Genomic DNA, 15883 nt, shown 5'->3' with positions numbered 1-15883 from the left:
TATGTTATGAATTTTACAAATAAAAACAAACCATATCGTATCCTCAAGATTTTCATTTCCACTCAAACACTAAAAAAAAAAAAGAAAAAAAATGAATAAAGACGTTACCTAGGGGCTAGGATGTTAAGAACATCCAATCCATCAAACGTTCAAAAAAGGTCCATCATCGTCCATCCAAATGAGTGATCTACTACCCTAATTTCTAGGACGTTGCGTGCGCCATAAGTTACCGTACAGTAGTGTATCGAACGCCAGTTACGTTTGAAGCTCCACCGACTTTAGTGCACCATTGTCAGACCATAAGACTTCTCCCTTCAAATTTGCAACAAAAAACGCCGCCTTTGAAGCAAAAAATAACCACAAATACAGTCTGGCTTTTGAAAAGGAAAGGGGAAGAAAAACCAATAAGGAATCCCTCTCCTCCTTTCTGGGAGAACAGGTATTTTCGATTCTGGTTTTTACCCAATATTTACATGCCTGTTCTCCTTTGATTTAACCCCCTTTTTTTCTTTTCTGGTACGCTTTCTAAACCCTCTTGGATTAATCTCGCATGGGTATTGAATGATTTGAACTTGGAATCATCGGAAACTCTTTGAATTGATTGGTTTTTGGAGTTGTTGAGGGTTATGTTATTTATGCTTGAAAGTGGTCGCTTTGGGTGCTTTAAAGGAGACTTTTTGCTGAATCTAGGTTGAGGGTATCGAAGCTTTTTATGATATAGATCCCATGGGAGCAATGTTATAACTGAAAGGATCGATTTAGGGTTTGGCAATCTGTGTGATCTGTTTTTCTTTCTATTCTTGGATGTATCTTGTTGTTATTGAAGAAAAGGATCGGTTTGTGAACTTGCCCGGCTCTCATCTGGATGTTCTCAGGCCATTGAATCTACCCTTTGAACAGAAATCGTTTTCTTTTTGTATCCCAAGAGATAGATGGGATAAAGAGTTCTTCAAGCTTCAGGGCGGGTAATTATAATTTTACAGATTTGTTGAATTGAGGAAGATTTTGGTAATATAATTGGTTTGAGTTGGATATTTTAAGATGGGTTCTCCTCAAGGCTCCACATTGACAACAAATATGGCCGGGCTTGTTGATGGTTCAACTGCACGCAAAGAGGTTTCCCATATTGATTGTTTGCCTGTTTATGTCAAAGAGCTAATAGCTGGTGGCGCTGCTGGAGCGTTTGCTAAAACTACTGTTGCACCTTTAGAACGGATTAAAATACTCTTGCAGGTCAGCTACTGATTTATCTATGTTGCTTTTTTTAGATTTTAGCAACATTCATAAATACAAAGCGAAAAACGGTGTTTGTTATTATAGCATTTGTGATGCTGAGCGCAATTATATGTTTAGTTCGTCTTTGGGTTTTGTAAAGATGTTACTACATTTACAGTAGTTCTGTTACAATCAAGTGATTTTCCTGCAAAAGTAGTTTAAGTAACAACGGTTTTTAAGGGTTAGTTATATTATATGTTACTGTGGTGCTTGCTGGATGTTTGTCAAGTTACGAATTTGTTGCTTACTTTGTTTTTCAACCCCCCCCCCCCCCCCCAATATTTTCTGCATCATGCATGTTATTAGTAATAGCTTTCATATGATTCTCTCTCTCCTTCTCTATTCTACAGACAAGGACTAATGGTTTCCAGTCTCTTGGGGTGTATCAATCCTTAAGGAAGTTACTAAAGCATGAAGGTGTTATTGGATTTTATAAGTAAGTTTACAGATTATTTTACCATTTTCCTGTATCTCTGCCCTCTCATAAAAGTTAGACTAATTCATGCCTATTCTTACCCGCAGAGGAAATGGAGCCAGTGTTATTCGGATCATTCCTTATGCAGCCTTACATTTTATGACTTATGAGCAGTATCGAGGTTGGATCTTAGATAACTATTCTTTCTTTGGATCAGGACCTGTTATAGATCTTTTAGCTGGCTCTGCTTCTGGAGGAACAGCAGTGTTATGCACTTATCCCTTGGACTTGGCTCGCACTAAACTTGCCTATCAGGTAAGAAGTTTCTCATAGCATAGTTTCTCATAGATATTTTTGAATCCTTTTCTACTGTTCAAGTGAGGTTGATCTAGCGTGCTGGTATTTATAATAAATTAATTCTGTCATCTTGTTATACTAGTTTAATCAAATCTATTATTACTATCATGTAATTGCTGAATGCTGATTCTGGTTGTGGATTTGAATTACTAAAGCACTCATGGCATTAATTCCTTATGGAAGATGTTTTTAAGTAGACCTGTAACAGTAAAGAATTGATGCTTTTTGAACAAGTACACCCATTCCTTGGATGAATGTAACTTCTTATCAAGTGCTTCTTGGATAAATTGGATTACTAAAGGAAATGAATGTTTTTTACTCTACTTTATCTTTCTAATTTAACTTTTATGGTTCAATAGGTTGTGGACACCAGAACAAATTTCAGGAGTGGTATAAGAGGTTTATATCCTCAACCTGCATATAGTGGCATAACAAATGTACTGACAACTGTTTACAAGGAAGGGGGAATACGTGGATTATATCGAGGTGTAGGTATGTAGGCGGTTGTTTTTAATGCTTCATATTACAGATTAAGAATGAATAGTTTTAACAGTGGCTCCTAGTTCTGTGCATTATTGTTATAACTGGCACGATCATTCTTGTTGTCCTGTTTAAAGTATCTTCGGTCTTTCATGACAATAGAGATTCATTATTTTAACATGCAATCTTGAATTTTTTTTTTTTTGGTGTTGCTTCATGTGGCATCTTACTTTCTTTGCTAGTTGTGCTTGGACTTGATGAAATTTTTGTTTTCATAGGTCCGACACTCACTGGGATCCTCCCTTATGCTGGTTTAAAGTTCTATGTTTATGAGGTACTAAAGACGCATGTTCCTGAGGAGCATCAAAAGTCCATTGTGATGCATCTTTCTTGTGGTGCTCTGGCTGGGTTACTTGGGCAGACCTTCACATACCCATTAGATGTTGTAAGGAGACAGATGCAGGTATTGTGTAATTGCTGTACACTTCTAAGCGGCTGTAATTATTATTCTTTATTTTGTTGGGAATTGGCATTATGTTGTCTCTTTCATGTGTTATTATTAGAATGGAAACCTTTGGGGAATGTTTTAAATGTTGTGAGGTACACATGAACTATAGTTAAGTGCTAGATATATATATAAACCAACCTGGTTAAATAAACTGGTTTGGAAGTTCAACCTGATATACGTGCTAGTGTGTTTTCTTGGTGATGTCAATTAACCATGATCGAATGTAACAAGTCATTAGTGTCTCTCGGCTTTCCTATTGGCACCTAGCTTGTGATTGACACTGCTGGAAAGAAATTTTTGAATGTTACCCTGCAGGTTGAAAGTCTTCAGCCTTCAACAATTCAAGGTAATACAAGATATAGAAACACATGGGAAGGGCTCACTACTATTGTCCGTAATCAAGGATGGAGACAATTGTTTGCAGGCTTGAGCATTAATTATATTAAGGTAGTCTATAAACTCAGAAACACTATTGCAGATTTTTAAATTTGTTACCCTTACCCCTTTCTCTCCCAACTTTTGAGAAACAATAAACATCAGTACTTGTAAGAAAGAGATGGAAAGTTTTTTATAGTCAAGTGTGAGCTTTGTTATATAATTTCCAATTTTTATTTTACTTGGCTTTGTGATGGTTTTCATTCTAATGAAATCTGTTGCAATTTGCTTGTCAGATTGTTCCTTCTGTGGCAGTTGGATTCACGGCATATGACATGATGAAGGTTTGGCTTCACATACCACCCCGAATGAAATCACAGGCAATATCTTCTGGATAAATGGAGACGGATTTACAATGGAGGCAACCAAAATCGAAAATGCTTCTGGATAGAACTATATTTTAGCACCCAAAAATAAGATGCTTGTGCTTAATCTTTTTATTTTCGGACTATTATATCAGAAAATAAAAATGAGATGCAAAAGTGAAATGGAGTGTGTTAATACTAGAACTGATCTCAAGATGCTTGTGCTTAGTATACTTTTTATGTACTATTACTGAGCGAGGCATATAAAATATCTTATCTTGTTTCACTTTTTGAGAAAATTATCAGACATGGCTTTCAATGATTAAGATGGCTTAACAAAAAAATTGGGGTATGGTTTTGTAACTCGAAGACATTTAGATACCATTCATTTATTGATTTCTTTTGCATGATAATGGTAGTTGCCCATGGATTTACAAGGCACTGAAAGAAAGCTACTTAATGCCCAATAGTTAGATGGACCAGAGTGAAGGGACCATTGTTCGGGACTGAAAAAAATGTACATTGTATTTTGTATATATGTAGGTAAGACATTGGATGGAACATAGGTTTTATATATATATATATATCACAAGTGGATGACTACCTGAAATGTAGGTTATTTAAAGGTCAAGTTGGATTGGAAATGTCACGTCCTTCATTATTGCAGAAATTTTCAAGCCAATTGAATTATATGAGAAACCCATAAGACCAATCCTCTAAAGACGTGGTACTAATTGTTTAAGTTTTCAACAATGAATGTTACGTATATTAACAAACCTCAGCAATAAAGTTAACGAGTGCATGCATGTATCATTTCTTAACATATATGCTAGTAAACTATCACTTAATCTTGAGCTACTTGGCTAAAAAAAGGGTTTTATTCGGTTCTATTTGAGTAAAATCAAACAAGTAGTGGTTACTCTATTATAACCTTTGACATCATTGAACCAAAAAGAAAAATTCAAAGGGTATATTGACTTTTCTTCTTTTGAAAATAAGTACATGGAATCTGGAAGTCAACTAATTGTCAAATTCAAGTTGTTGAACATTTCAAAATCATCTTTTTCAGGATAAAAAAAAAAGTCATAATCCATCAAACTACAATTTTGAGTAATGATTTTTTGGAAATACCTGCATTAATTTTTTTAAAAAAATAAAATATATATTATCTCCCTCTTACACTAAAATGAAATGACATTGGGTGCTTAGCTGTCGTTCTACAGTAATCTAAACACCAATGATTTGAGTCAATAGAAAAATAAAATAGGCAGAATCATAAAATCATGGAAAGGCCAATGGCTTATCACAACTTGAAGAGGTTGAAGATTTCGTTTCCGAGTATGGCTGAAAATGAAGTTCCACTGACAACAGTACAAAATATTGCAATTATAGAGCCCCCACCACCCACCATTTCTTACAGTTTCTACGACCAGGCAGAAAAGGAAAAAAAAAATCAGTAGTAATAGTAAAATAAGTAACGTCTTTAGCTTATAGCCTCATACCTCCTATAATTTTGTTATTATCCTCTCTTTTCCTTCCATTTATAACATGTTTTCTTTAACTGGCGCTTCTTCTATCTTTCTTATAAACTTCTTTGAAGGTCTCCTGAACCCCGCCATATTCACTTTTTTCCTTCCCAGTCCCAGCTCAGCTCTTTCAGTGAAATTGGGTAACTAGCTTTATCCATGACTCGCCAACTTTGAATTGTTTTAAGATTGTCCTTTCCATAGTATTAACTTTCCACAAAGAGCAGTAGCTTTGATAGTTCAAATGCCACCCAATTGCCTATATATAAGCTGTCTTACCTAGTTAACAAGTTGCATGCTTTGCAGTTGGACTTGGACTCAATTGTCTTCTCTTTGGAAAAGGTTGGAGAAAAAAGTTTTCTGGTTTTTGGACTGCTTTTTTTTCTTGATCTGTAGGTGAGGTTCTTAATTTCATTTATTTGGTTTTGATTTTTCTCTCTAATTCTTCTTTCTCTGAAGACTAATTCTTGCTTTTTTTGTTTCTTTGGAAAATTTCTATGTGGTTCCCTTCCGAATGAGTCAAGAGGACTAATGGGTATTGCTTTCTTTAAATCTAATGATCATGTTTGATAGTTCTGATTTCACAGGTTTGAGTCTATAAGAGGTTTTAAAGCAATGGGTCTTTCCCTGTCTTTGCTTTTATCAGCATGGAAGGAAATCCTGAAACACCAGGTTTTTGGTTATGCCGACACAGAAAAGGTTATTGTGAGGTCCATAAGCCTTGGAAGAGAAGATATAAAGGTGACCCTAAAAGCAAAGAGTTTCAATAAGGATGATTCAGAGTCTCCAATTAACAAGTTCGATAGTTTGAATAATGGTGGTGATTTCAAAGAACCAAAGCTTGAAACATCCGATTCATTCAAACAAATAGCTTTTGATCAAGGGAATGGAAATTCAGTTGTTTCAAATGATAAAGCGAACAGAATTGTCATACGAACAAAACCCACCATAAAGCTGCCTGAACCAGCGGTACTATTTTCTCCGAGGCCAGTAACTGAGCTTGATACTGCTGCAACTAAGCTTCAAAAAGTCTACAAAGGTCATAGGACAAGGAGGAACCTGGCAGATTGTGCAGTTGTGGTTGAGGAGCTCTGGTTTGTCTCCATATAATCTCAATTTCTATTGCTATTTCTCAGTGTTTCCGATTTTGAGTAATTTGTTTGTTTCTTACATTCATTCAACATTGTAGGTGGAAGACCTTAGATTCTGCAGCACTAAGAAGGTGTTCTATTTCGTTCTATGACATTGAGAAACAAGAAACCGTTATGTCAAAGTGGGCACGGGCTAAAACAAGGGCTGCCAAGGTACTTTATTAAGCTGTCACAAGTCCTTAAAATGTGGTTTGCTACTTGGCAAAGTTGCTTGAAGACTGACAAGAGAATCCTTTTGAGTTTGTAGGTTGGTAAGGGTTTGTCTAAGGATGAGAATGCCCAAAAACTAGCCCTTCAACATTGGCTTGAAGCTGTAAGCCAATATTATCCTTCTTGCATTAGAATTATCCCTGTTGATTTGTACTACAGTAGACTAGGTTCGCTTACAAGTAGTTTGCTTTGCTAATTCAAGTTTTATGGAAGAACTGCAAACTTGGAACCATCAATTTTCTTTCAAAATTGGCTTTCCATCCTTCAAAAAGTAGATATTGATATCCTCTGGTTTGGTTTAGAACAACTGAACATAGTATCAAGATTATGGTAAACCATATGATTGTATTACAGAATTCCATTTTGAAAACAAAAATTGGTGACTTTTATCAAAATTTGATGGTTTGATAGGACGCATAGGGTCTTCATATGTAACAGACACCAAATTCACATTGGCTGGATTGATATCCTTCAAATACAATATTGCTATTTTTAGGACAAATCAAGGAAATATCCATGAATAACTGTTCTTTTTATATTTCTGCAGATTGATCCACGCCATCGTTATGGGCACAATTTACACTTCTACTATGATGTCTGGTCTGCAAGCAAGAGCACACAACCTTTCTTCTACTGGTAATGTATTTCATTAAACCGACCTGAAAGTTACAAAAGAAAAGGTTACTCCGTTGTACCCTTATATTCGGATTTCTGAAATTCATTTTCTATCCTGGAATTGAAGGTTGGATATTGGCGATGGCAAAGAACTAAATCTTAAAAAGTGTCAAAGAATAGATCTACAACAGCAATGCATTAAATATCTTGGACCGGTGAGTCTTATTACTTCTATCCCATGTTAATTGCACCAATTCTGTCTAAAATGTTTTGTACATTTCTTAACCATATCTGTTTTATTGCCTGCAGAAAAAAAGGGAAGCATTTGAAGTGATTGTGGAAAGTGGAAAGCTTGTTTACAAGCAATCAGGAATGCTTGTTAACACCCTTGAGGGTTCCAAGTGGATTTTTGTACTTAGCACATCAAGATCCTTGTATGTTGGGCAAAAGAAGAAAGGTGTTTTTCAGCACTCAAGCTTCCTTTCCGGAGGAGCTACAACAGCTGCTGGAAGATTGGTGGCTTCTCAAGGAGTTCTTGAGGTACATATGTTGTGCAAACACTAATACACGAATTATTTTTCTCTCGGATTTTGTTTGATGCTAAATGATTCTCTTCTTGTCCAGGCTATTTGGCCTTACAGTGGTCATTACCTCCCAACTGAAGACAATTTCAAGGAATTCATTATTTTCCTTGAGGAACACAATGTGGATTTGACCAACGTTAAGGTAATAATAAATTCTAGTTCATGAAACTTTCTTTTCTCCACCTTAGCATGTGATTAGCTAAAATAGGCATTAGACTTTAATTAATTTTCATAGATAGCCACCAAAATTGCTCATTTATTGTGCAGAGATGTGCAATAGATGATGACTACACGTCATACAAAAGTGCTAATGATGAATCCAAGCATGGGGAGGTCAAAGATCCAACGGCAGCAACAAAATCAACAGATTCAATGGCTGTGGATGTTGATGGGCCCACAAATGGTGCGTGCATGATAATTGAAAGTCTACAAAGTAGCATGGGTACCAGTGCAGCCAATGTGGAAGCACCAGCATTCAACAAGGCCAAGCGTTTGTCTTGCAAGTGGACAAGTGGGGTTGGTCCTCGCATTGGGTGTATCAGAGACTACCCAACAGAACTGCAATCCCAGGCTTTGGAACAAGTTAACCTATCTCCCAGAGTCACGCCTGGTCGCTTTGGAAACTCTGGTCCCATACCTTCACCAAGACCAAGCCCCAAAATCCGAGTCTCACCCAGGCTTGCATACATGGGACTCCCTAGCCCGAGAGTGTCAGTGGTTGCTAATAAAACTTTTTGAGCATTCACCAAATGATAAATGACCAAGGTTGAGCACTTCTTGTGCCCACAATTTTGCAGCAACGGTAGTAATAAAAATGTAAAATAGGTGAAGTGATCTGACCAAACATTCTTTGTTCTTTGATTTGTTTTTTAGGCTTTAGGATAACCCCTTCTGTCATGTGGAGTTTGATTTGCTTTGTCAATTCTTTATTTAAGCTGTAATAAGTAGTAGTAGTTTTTTTTGAAATAATGAACAGTTTATGAAAGATGCAAGGGATTGCCTTCCAATCCCAACTGTTTTTTATTTGGCTGGTGGTTGGAAGGGGGTGCGGGGGGTGAAGACCACGGACGACAGACAAGGTGAACATTCATGGAACTATAAGCTTTGACTATTGACTATTGCCCTTGTCTATTAAGATGAAACAACAATATTACCACTAGGATTTCTTCAAAACCTCCCCCATATTCGGCAAGTTACTCGATCATCTTCAAATCCAAGTTCTGAATTTCGATTTGATGAGAGCTCTGCTTCATCTTCAATATGCACCTCTACCACACCAGTTTCTGGAAACGCTATCTTGGCTTCAGATAGAACAGAGGAGAGTGGCAATAGTAGGCCAAACTATGTGAACTTGACGGAGACTACCAAGGCAAAACAAAGAGCTGGCAATCATGCCTTTTACCGAATCCAAAGGTGGTCCATGGATGAGTTCCAGTTCAAAAAGTAGTGTTGGTTCTGATCCCTTAGTCCATATGTCTCGACCACTATAACCACCTACACGATTGGATAAAAGCACAATGAAATCCAGGAAGAGGGGAAATTGCTTGTATGATTAGATGGATTAATTGGATAAATGTTCAACACCTTGTTGTTCTTTTTTATTGAAGTGTACTAAGTTAAGAGCAAGCTGTTGCAAAATCCTCATTGAGTATTTTGTATCTGATTCAAGGGCAATCCATTTTGTACAAGTGTTCATTTAGCTCTTCCTCGAATCACTTCTACTTTATCATTTTTTGCATTTATATGAATGAGGAAATAAAACTCAGCCAGATACAATAATCGTGTTCTTTTTATGACTCTGAGCTCTACACCATGTTTGAAGTTGAGAACTATGCTAAATTCAAGCTCCAAAGGTTTTGCCACGCTTGAAGAATGTCGATATGTATATTTCCGATACAGTTATATCAAGGAGAGTTTGATTTCTTGTATGGAGAACTTCTGGCCAACGCATGCCTAAGGCCCAATTCCAAAGGGTATGAGAGCATAAGGATGCCTTCGTTTCTCTTCTTCACAGTTTGGATCAAACCTTTCCGGTTTAAATTTATCTGGATCCGGGAAGGTCTTTGGATCTTTTGCTAGGACTCCAACTGCTAACCAGACCCACGTTCCCTGCTCAACAAAGCATAACAAAAAGGTGGAAAATCACGGACAAGCCTTTAGTCCATGCACAAAATTAAATTGCATTGAGTTCTATATAAGCGATGGTAATACCTTAGGCAGAAGGTAACCTCCTATCTCCACTTCTTCTGATGTTTCTCCTGCAAGTAAAGGAGAATATAAGTAGAACCTCATAGCCTCTTTAATCACCTGAAGTCAAACCAACAAACAGAATTAATGAAACATAAAAGCACAAATCCAATCTTGGGTATGGTGTCATTGTCAAACATTTCATAAATGTCAGAAAGTGAAGCCCCACGGACTTGCATGATCAAGACACGGAAATTTATGCTGGAGATCATAAGCTGTTGGCACCGGGTCATGCGGCCCAAACCCATCAATCTCTGCCAGCAATTTTTTCTCTACCTCTGGATGTCCAGCAACTAAATATACAATGACAATGTAAATGCTGTTGTTGATGAGCCAGCAAGAAGGTGTTTGTGTCACGGATTTAAGGGAAGTCTTGAATTTCACGTCGAATATAATAAGAAAATTCATGAGATATAAAAAGGTTCACACAATCTCCGTCTTGTGAGACACTTTTTGTAGGATAAAACCGTGAGGTCAGATGGGTCAGAGCGGATAATACCTCACAAAAGTGTGAACCGTGACGAAAGACTGATTTGAGACGTCGGAATGATGAATGTCCGAATTTCGAAACCGCACGAATTCGAAACTTGAGTCTCGATCCGTGACACTTGTACGTAACTGCGCTGATGTAGTCCGGAGTAAAAACATTCTTAGCCACGTCCTCTGATTCCCTTGCACTCAATATTTGAGACAAGAAGTCCTTTGAACCTATGTTCATCTCTTTCATTCTGTTTGATACGATCTCATCAAGCCGACTACTCAACTTCTAATTAGTCCTGTCAACTTTCCAGTCCATAGTTCCTGGTATTCTTTTCAAAATCTGCCTAAAAGGCTCCTGCAATATGGGGACAAGTAGACCTATTATAATTGAAAGAGAACCAGATAAGTCCATCTTAAGTTGTGTCGTGGAGTATATGTGGTGATTGATGAAGTCAGAGATAATGATGTCAACCGGTTAGGTCGGGACGGGTCTTTGTTCTCTCCAAACTTGATTCCATTTAAATATATAAAATTTAAACTTGATTCAATAATTTTTTTATTATTTTTTATATCCAAATTTGATTCGATTTAATATTATATAAAATCATATCCGATCCAAAATTAATAAAATATTTTTTAAAAAAATATAAAATATTATTTTTAATATAAATATAAAATTATATATATAATTAATTAAATAATTAAAAAATAATTTATATATATCGAGTTGGTAGGATCAAGTTTGCCTAAAACCCAACTCTGACCCGACCTCAAATTTTTTTATACCTTTCAACCTGATTTGATATTCGATTTTCAAAAAAAAAATCGACTCTAAAAAATCAAGTAAAAACCTGTTGATTTCGAATTTTTTTGTCTTCTCTAGTTAAAGACTTCATCATTTTAACTGCATTTGTTATCTGTAGTCCTAATTGATTCACTGATTGATTGTGGTTTGGATAGACCAAGGTCAACCCCAAAAGCAGCTTGTCCAATTACATCAGTAGTTAGTTTGAGTGAGAAATTAGAAAAAGTTGTCTTCTTTAGATGAATGGAGATTTTCGGTAGCAGATTCAATATAAGTTTGCATGGTGGGAACTAGGCTTGCCAAGTGTAACGGTCGGTAGATTGATAACATTGCGTTTCTCATAGTCGACCATCTAGCATCCCTGCAATATCAGGTGTCATCAAGATTTTACATTATGTTTGGATTGAGTGGAAGGAAAAGAAAGGAAAGGAAAATAAAGAAAAGTATGAAAACAGAAAATTTTTTTCTTTGTTTGAATAAAGTTTTAATTAAAAAAAGAGTAAAAACTCAATAATTTTTTATTTTTTTTATAATTCTCACTTTTTTAATATCTCAATTTGAGAAAAAAAACTAAAAAAAAAAATTGAAAAAATTTTATTTTTATAAAAAGATTATTATATCCATATTTTGATTATGACAGTATATTTAATTATATAATTGACACTTCCTAAAAAAATAATTTTTTATAAGTATTTTATATAACATCACAGCTTATAAATATTTTATAATTTTCCAAGTCTCAACAACAAAATAAATCAAATTATTATCAAAATAAATTAAAAAACTAAATTAAATATAAAATTAAAAGTAAATTAATAACCAGTTAATACATCTTATCATATTATATATGCTTAATTTTATTTAAAAAATTTTATTTATATAAATTAAGTAGTATAAAAATATATTTGTATATTATATATTATTTTATTTAAAAAAATTATAATTAAAAAATATATTATAATAAATTATTTTTTTTATTATTTATCCAAACAAAGCAGTACTGTAGTTGTATTATTTGTCTGTCGGCCTAGCTAGCTAACTTGATTTGAGTACCTTGTGAAAAAAGAAACCCTTTTGATGAAGTGGGGAGGCTGCAATTGGTGAGGGAATGCTTCTGTTGTTAGGCCAAAAAGCCTCAATCTAATCATATCAGTGAAAGTAAAATCAAATAATAAATCAATCACAAGAGAGAAAGTAATTTAATGTGGTTCGGTCCAACTAACTTAAGTCCACGGATGAGAAATAAGATCCACTAGTTATAAAAAATTATATTGCATTAAATCAAATCTCACTCAACAATCAATACACATAAGCTTTCTTGATCTTCTCTAGTCCTATGGAGTTCTCAACCTAAACAGACGCATACTCATGTGCATCATTTTCACACAACTAAACATATACCTATATGCACCCATACATCATACCTATGTGGACCATCTCAGTCTTTTCTAGTCCACTCATAAATAAATATATACCCATAAAACGTAAATCTTCAGTAGTCTTATAGCGTGTCTATCCATAAAACTCTATAATTCTCTTATATCTTTTTCTCATACCTAACCCTACAGAGATTTTTCCTATTTATAACCATATAAACTTGCATATTAAGAATCTTTTTCCTCTTAAAATTTTTTTCCTGCAAGTCTTCTTGTCTATCAAGTAATATCTAACAAATCGTAAATAAATCTATTATAAGATTTAAGTCATTATTCCTAATACTCTCCACATTGACTTAAATTTTATCAATTATTTATTTTTACTCTAGACATGCTTGGCCTACCTGCAATGGAAGTCTCACAATCATCTTCTCTTATGTGTCTTCACACTTCATACAAACTGATATTCAATTCTCAAAACTTGAACTCGAACTCTTTTTTTTTAATCGAGTTATTCTAGACTTACCTCTTCTCATATCTTGAATCATGCTCTAATAGCACTTATTGAGAATCACCTCAGCTCTGATATCATTTGTTAGGCCAAAAAGTCTCAATCCAATCATACCAGTAGAGGTGAAATCAAATAATAATCAATCATAAAAGAGACAGTAATTTAACATGATTCGATCCAACTGACTTACGTCCATGGATGAGAAATAAGATCTACTAGTTATAGAGAATTACAAACATATATCAAATTAAATCTCACTCAACAATTAATACCCATAGACCTACTCAATCTCCTCTAGTCTTATAGAGTATTTTTAACCCAAATAGACACATGCTCATATGCATCCTTTCAACACAACTAAACACATATTCATATGCACTCATACATCATACCTATGTGGACCCTTTCAGTCTCTTTTAGTTCACTCACAAATAAACATACACACTCATAAGACATAAATCTTTAGTAATCTTATAAGGTGTCTACACTTAAAATTTTATAACTCTTTTACATCTTTTTCTCTTACTTAATCTTGTAGAGACTTCTTATATTTATAACCATACAAATTTGCCTATTAAGAATATCTTTTCTCTTAAAATTTTTTTTCTATAAGTTAAACTTGCTTATTAAAAATTTTTTTACTTTTAGAATTCTTTTTATACAAGTTTTTTTATCCATCAAATAATATCTAATAAATCTTAAATAAATTTTTAATAAATTTCAAATAAATCTCTTATAAAATTTGAATAATTATTTTTAATGTCTGTTTGGGATATCTTTGAACTTCTTTATTCCAACTTCTTGACAAAGGTCCGGGTCTGCTACAATTATCAAAGGTTGTCTACCCATATGAAACCTGCTCCACCAAAATCACATGCCCAATTATCAGTACCCAATCCATGTTTTGTAATGTTTAGAAATGGGTCAGTAAGTCATTTTGAACTTTTTCTTGTATTTTGCAAAGGAACGAAAGTGGAAGTTCTTTGCAGTAATCAGATAATGTAGCATTTTTATGAATTAATAGATGCAACCAAATGTCAGATGCATTTGTGAAAAAGTAGGTAAGATGTTCATCGCATTTGGCTAACCTTCAGATATGGTCCTGACTTCTGACAATGCCATGAACGTGAGTATGTGTGTGTATATATATATATATATAAACCTATATTACAGAGATGTACCTTTTAGCAAAAACTGATAATAATTTGTGTTGACCAAAGAAATTCAAAGAATCGTGTCAACTATGTTTTATGAGTAGTCTTAATCATATTATCATTTTCTCTGCTATATCTTGTAAGAAAGAGAAAATGTTACACTTTACTTTCTGCAAAGAAAAAAGAACAGACTAAAACATTTTCTGTTAATTTCTATTGAATTGTCAATGAACTGTAACAATTAAACCAGGTAGCAAACATGATTCTATCTATTTCAATTGTTGCAGGCAGTTATATGTTTATCCTTCTCTTTTATTACCATTCTCCATAAACTAATTCCATTGAACAAGTGATGATATGAACATATAAAAGTATCACCAAGAAAATAAAAAGATTAAGCGGGGATTTAAAAAAAAAAACTTATTGGATGTTGACTTTACAAAAGGCTGCAATGGCAATAAGATCGGCATGTCCAAGAAGGGCTTATCAAAGTTTTTTGGTCTGAAATTCATTAGTTACTACTCCACATTGATCATGAAAGATCTTATTTGGTCTGAGCTGTACCAATTGCTCTGACAGCTTTCAAAGAATTCAATTTATACATGTAATACCCAACCCAAATGACAATTGAGTTAAACTATTATCAAAGCCCATTATATTAATTAAGATATTAATTACTAAAAAAAAAATGGGTTGAGTTATTTTATTAGAGAAAACTTTGTTATTTTTGTTCAACATGAATAAAAAAAAAAAAGAATTTTTATTCATTTTCATTAGAGTTAAGGAGTTTAAAAAATCAAACTGAGAATTCGAAATCAAAGGCTATAATTTAATTAATTTTTCAAAAGTGAGTGTACATTTTTCTTTTATTTAAGAAAAATATTATGTTGACTATTATTACTTGAAGTTGAAGTTTATGAGAGAAAAATCTAAAAAATTTATGAAATCTCTTATTAATCTTTATAATATATTTTGGTAAATTATTAGGTTTTATATATTTAATGTTATTAAGATTTAATTATGATTTTTTAATGGATTTTAAAGGTTGAATGTGAATATTTGAGTTTTTAAAAATTAAAGGAGAAATTTTGTTTTTGAATAAAATGCTATTATTATACAATAGTCAATTAAAATGAAATTTTATATTAATGGATAAATTATTACCATAAGTATTATATATCATTAGAAAGTTTGTTAAATCTACTTTCCAACTAAACAAATGGAAGTCCATTTCAAGTTCTTTACGAAGAGTTGTCTTACTTAAGCATGTGTTGGTTGCTTGGTAGCAATAAGGATGAATAACAAAAATTTTCTTAATTTTTATACAACGAATTATGAATTGAGCCATAAATTTTTAGCAAGCTTATTGAGTCTACTTTTCAACAAAATAAGCAAACTGAATTTCAAATCTCCTATTAATAAATATTTAATTTTAATTAGAATGTATAC

The 15883-nt window shown here is 33.8% G+C and overlaps 2 protein-coding genes across 10 annotated transcripts; both read left to right on the top strand.

Moving 5' to 3' along the window:
- Window positions 1–228: 228 nt before the first annotated feature.
- Window positions 229–4061, top strand: LOC111284786 (mitochondrial carrier protein CoAc1-like). 2 transcript variants are annotated; one of them, XM_022873728.2, is made up of 7 exons: window positions 229–1233; window positions 1626–1711; window positions 1798–2005; window positions 2407–2539; window positions 2806–2990; window positions 3351–3482; window positions 3707–4061. In XM_022873728.2, the coding sequence occupies exons 1-7, from the start codon at window positions 1042–1044 to the stop codon at window positions 3806–3808; spliced, it is 1038 nt and encodes a 345-aa protein (XP_022729463.2). In that variant the 5' UTR covers window positions 229–1041; the 3' UTR covers window positions 3809–4061. The 2 variants fall into 2 exon arrangements, with proteins under 2 accessions (XP_022729463.2, XP_089619140.1); XM_089763014.1 differs by having other exon boundaries at window positions 3327–3482.
- Window positions 4062–5308: 1247 nt separating this feature from the next.
- On the top strand, window positions 5309–9573 carry LOC111284783 (IQ domain-containing protein IQM1-like). 8 transcript variants are annotated; one of them, XM_089763009.1, is made up of 10 exons: window positions 5309–5444; window positions 5608–5643; window positions 5948–6395; window positions 6491–6605; window positions 6700–6765; window positions 7210–7298; window positions 7405–7492; window positions 7587–7817; window positions 7902–8003; window positions 8129–9573. In XM_089763009.1, the coding sequence occupies exons 1-10, from the start codon at window positions 5324–5326 to the stop codon at window positions 8597–8599; spliced, it is 1767 nt and encodes a 588-aa protein (XP_089619135.1). In that variant the 5' UTR covers window positions 5309–5323; the 3' UTR covers window positions 8600–9573. The 8 variants fall into 8 exon arrangements, with proteins under 8 accessions (XP_089619135.1, XP_022729461.2, XP_089619137.1 ...); XM_022873726.2 differs by having other exon boundaries at window positions 5315–5444; window positions 5608–5836; XM_089763011.1 differs by having other exon boundaries at window positions 5427–5444; window positions 5608–5697; window positions 5889–6395.
- The last annotated feature ends 6310 nt before the right edge of the window (window positions 9574–15883 follow it).

This window comes from Durio zibethinus, chromosome 6, assembly GCF_047325235.1.
Source record: "Durio zibethinus cultivar Kanyao isolate XHJ-2024 chromosome 6, ASM4732523v1, whole genome shotgun sequence".
Taxonomy (NCBI): domain Eukaryota; kingdom Viridiplantae; phylum Streptophyta; class Magnoliopsida; order Malvales; family Malvaceae; genus Durio; species Durio zibethinus.
Note: the sequence above shows the minus strand (reverse complement) of the source record. Positions and strands in the feature narration are given on the sequence as shown.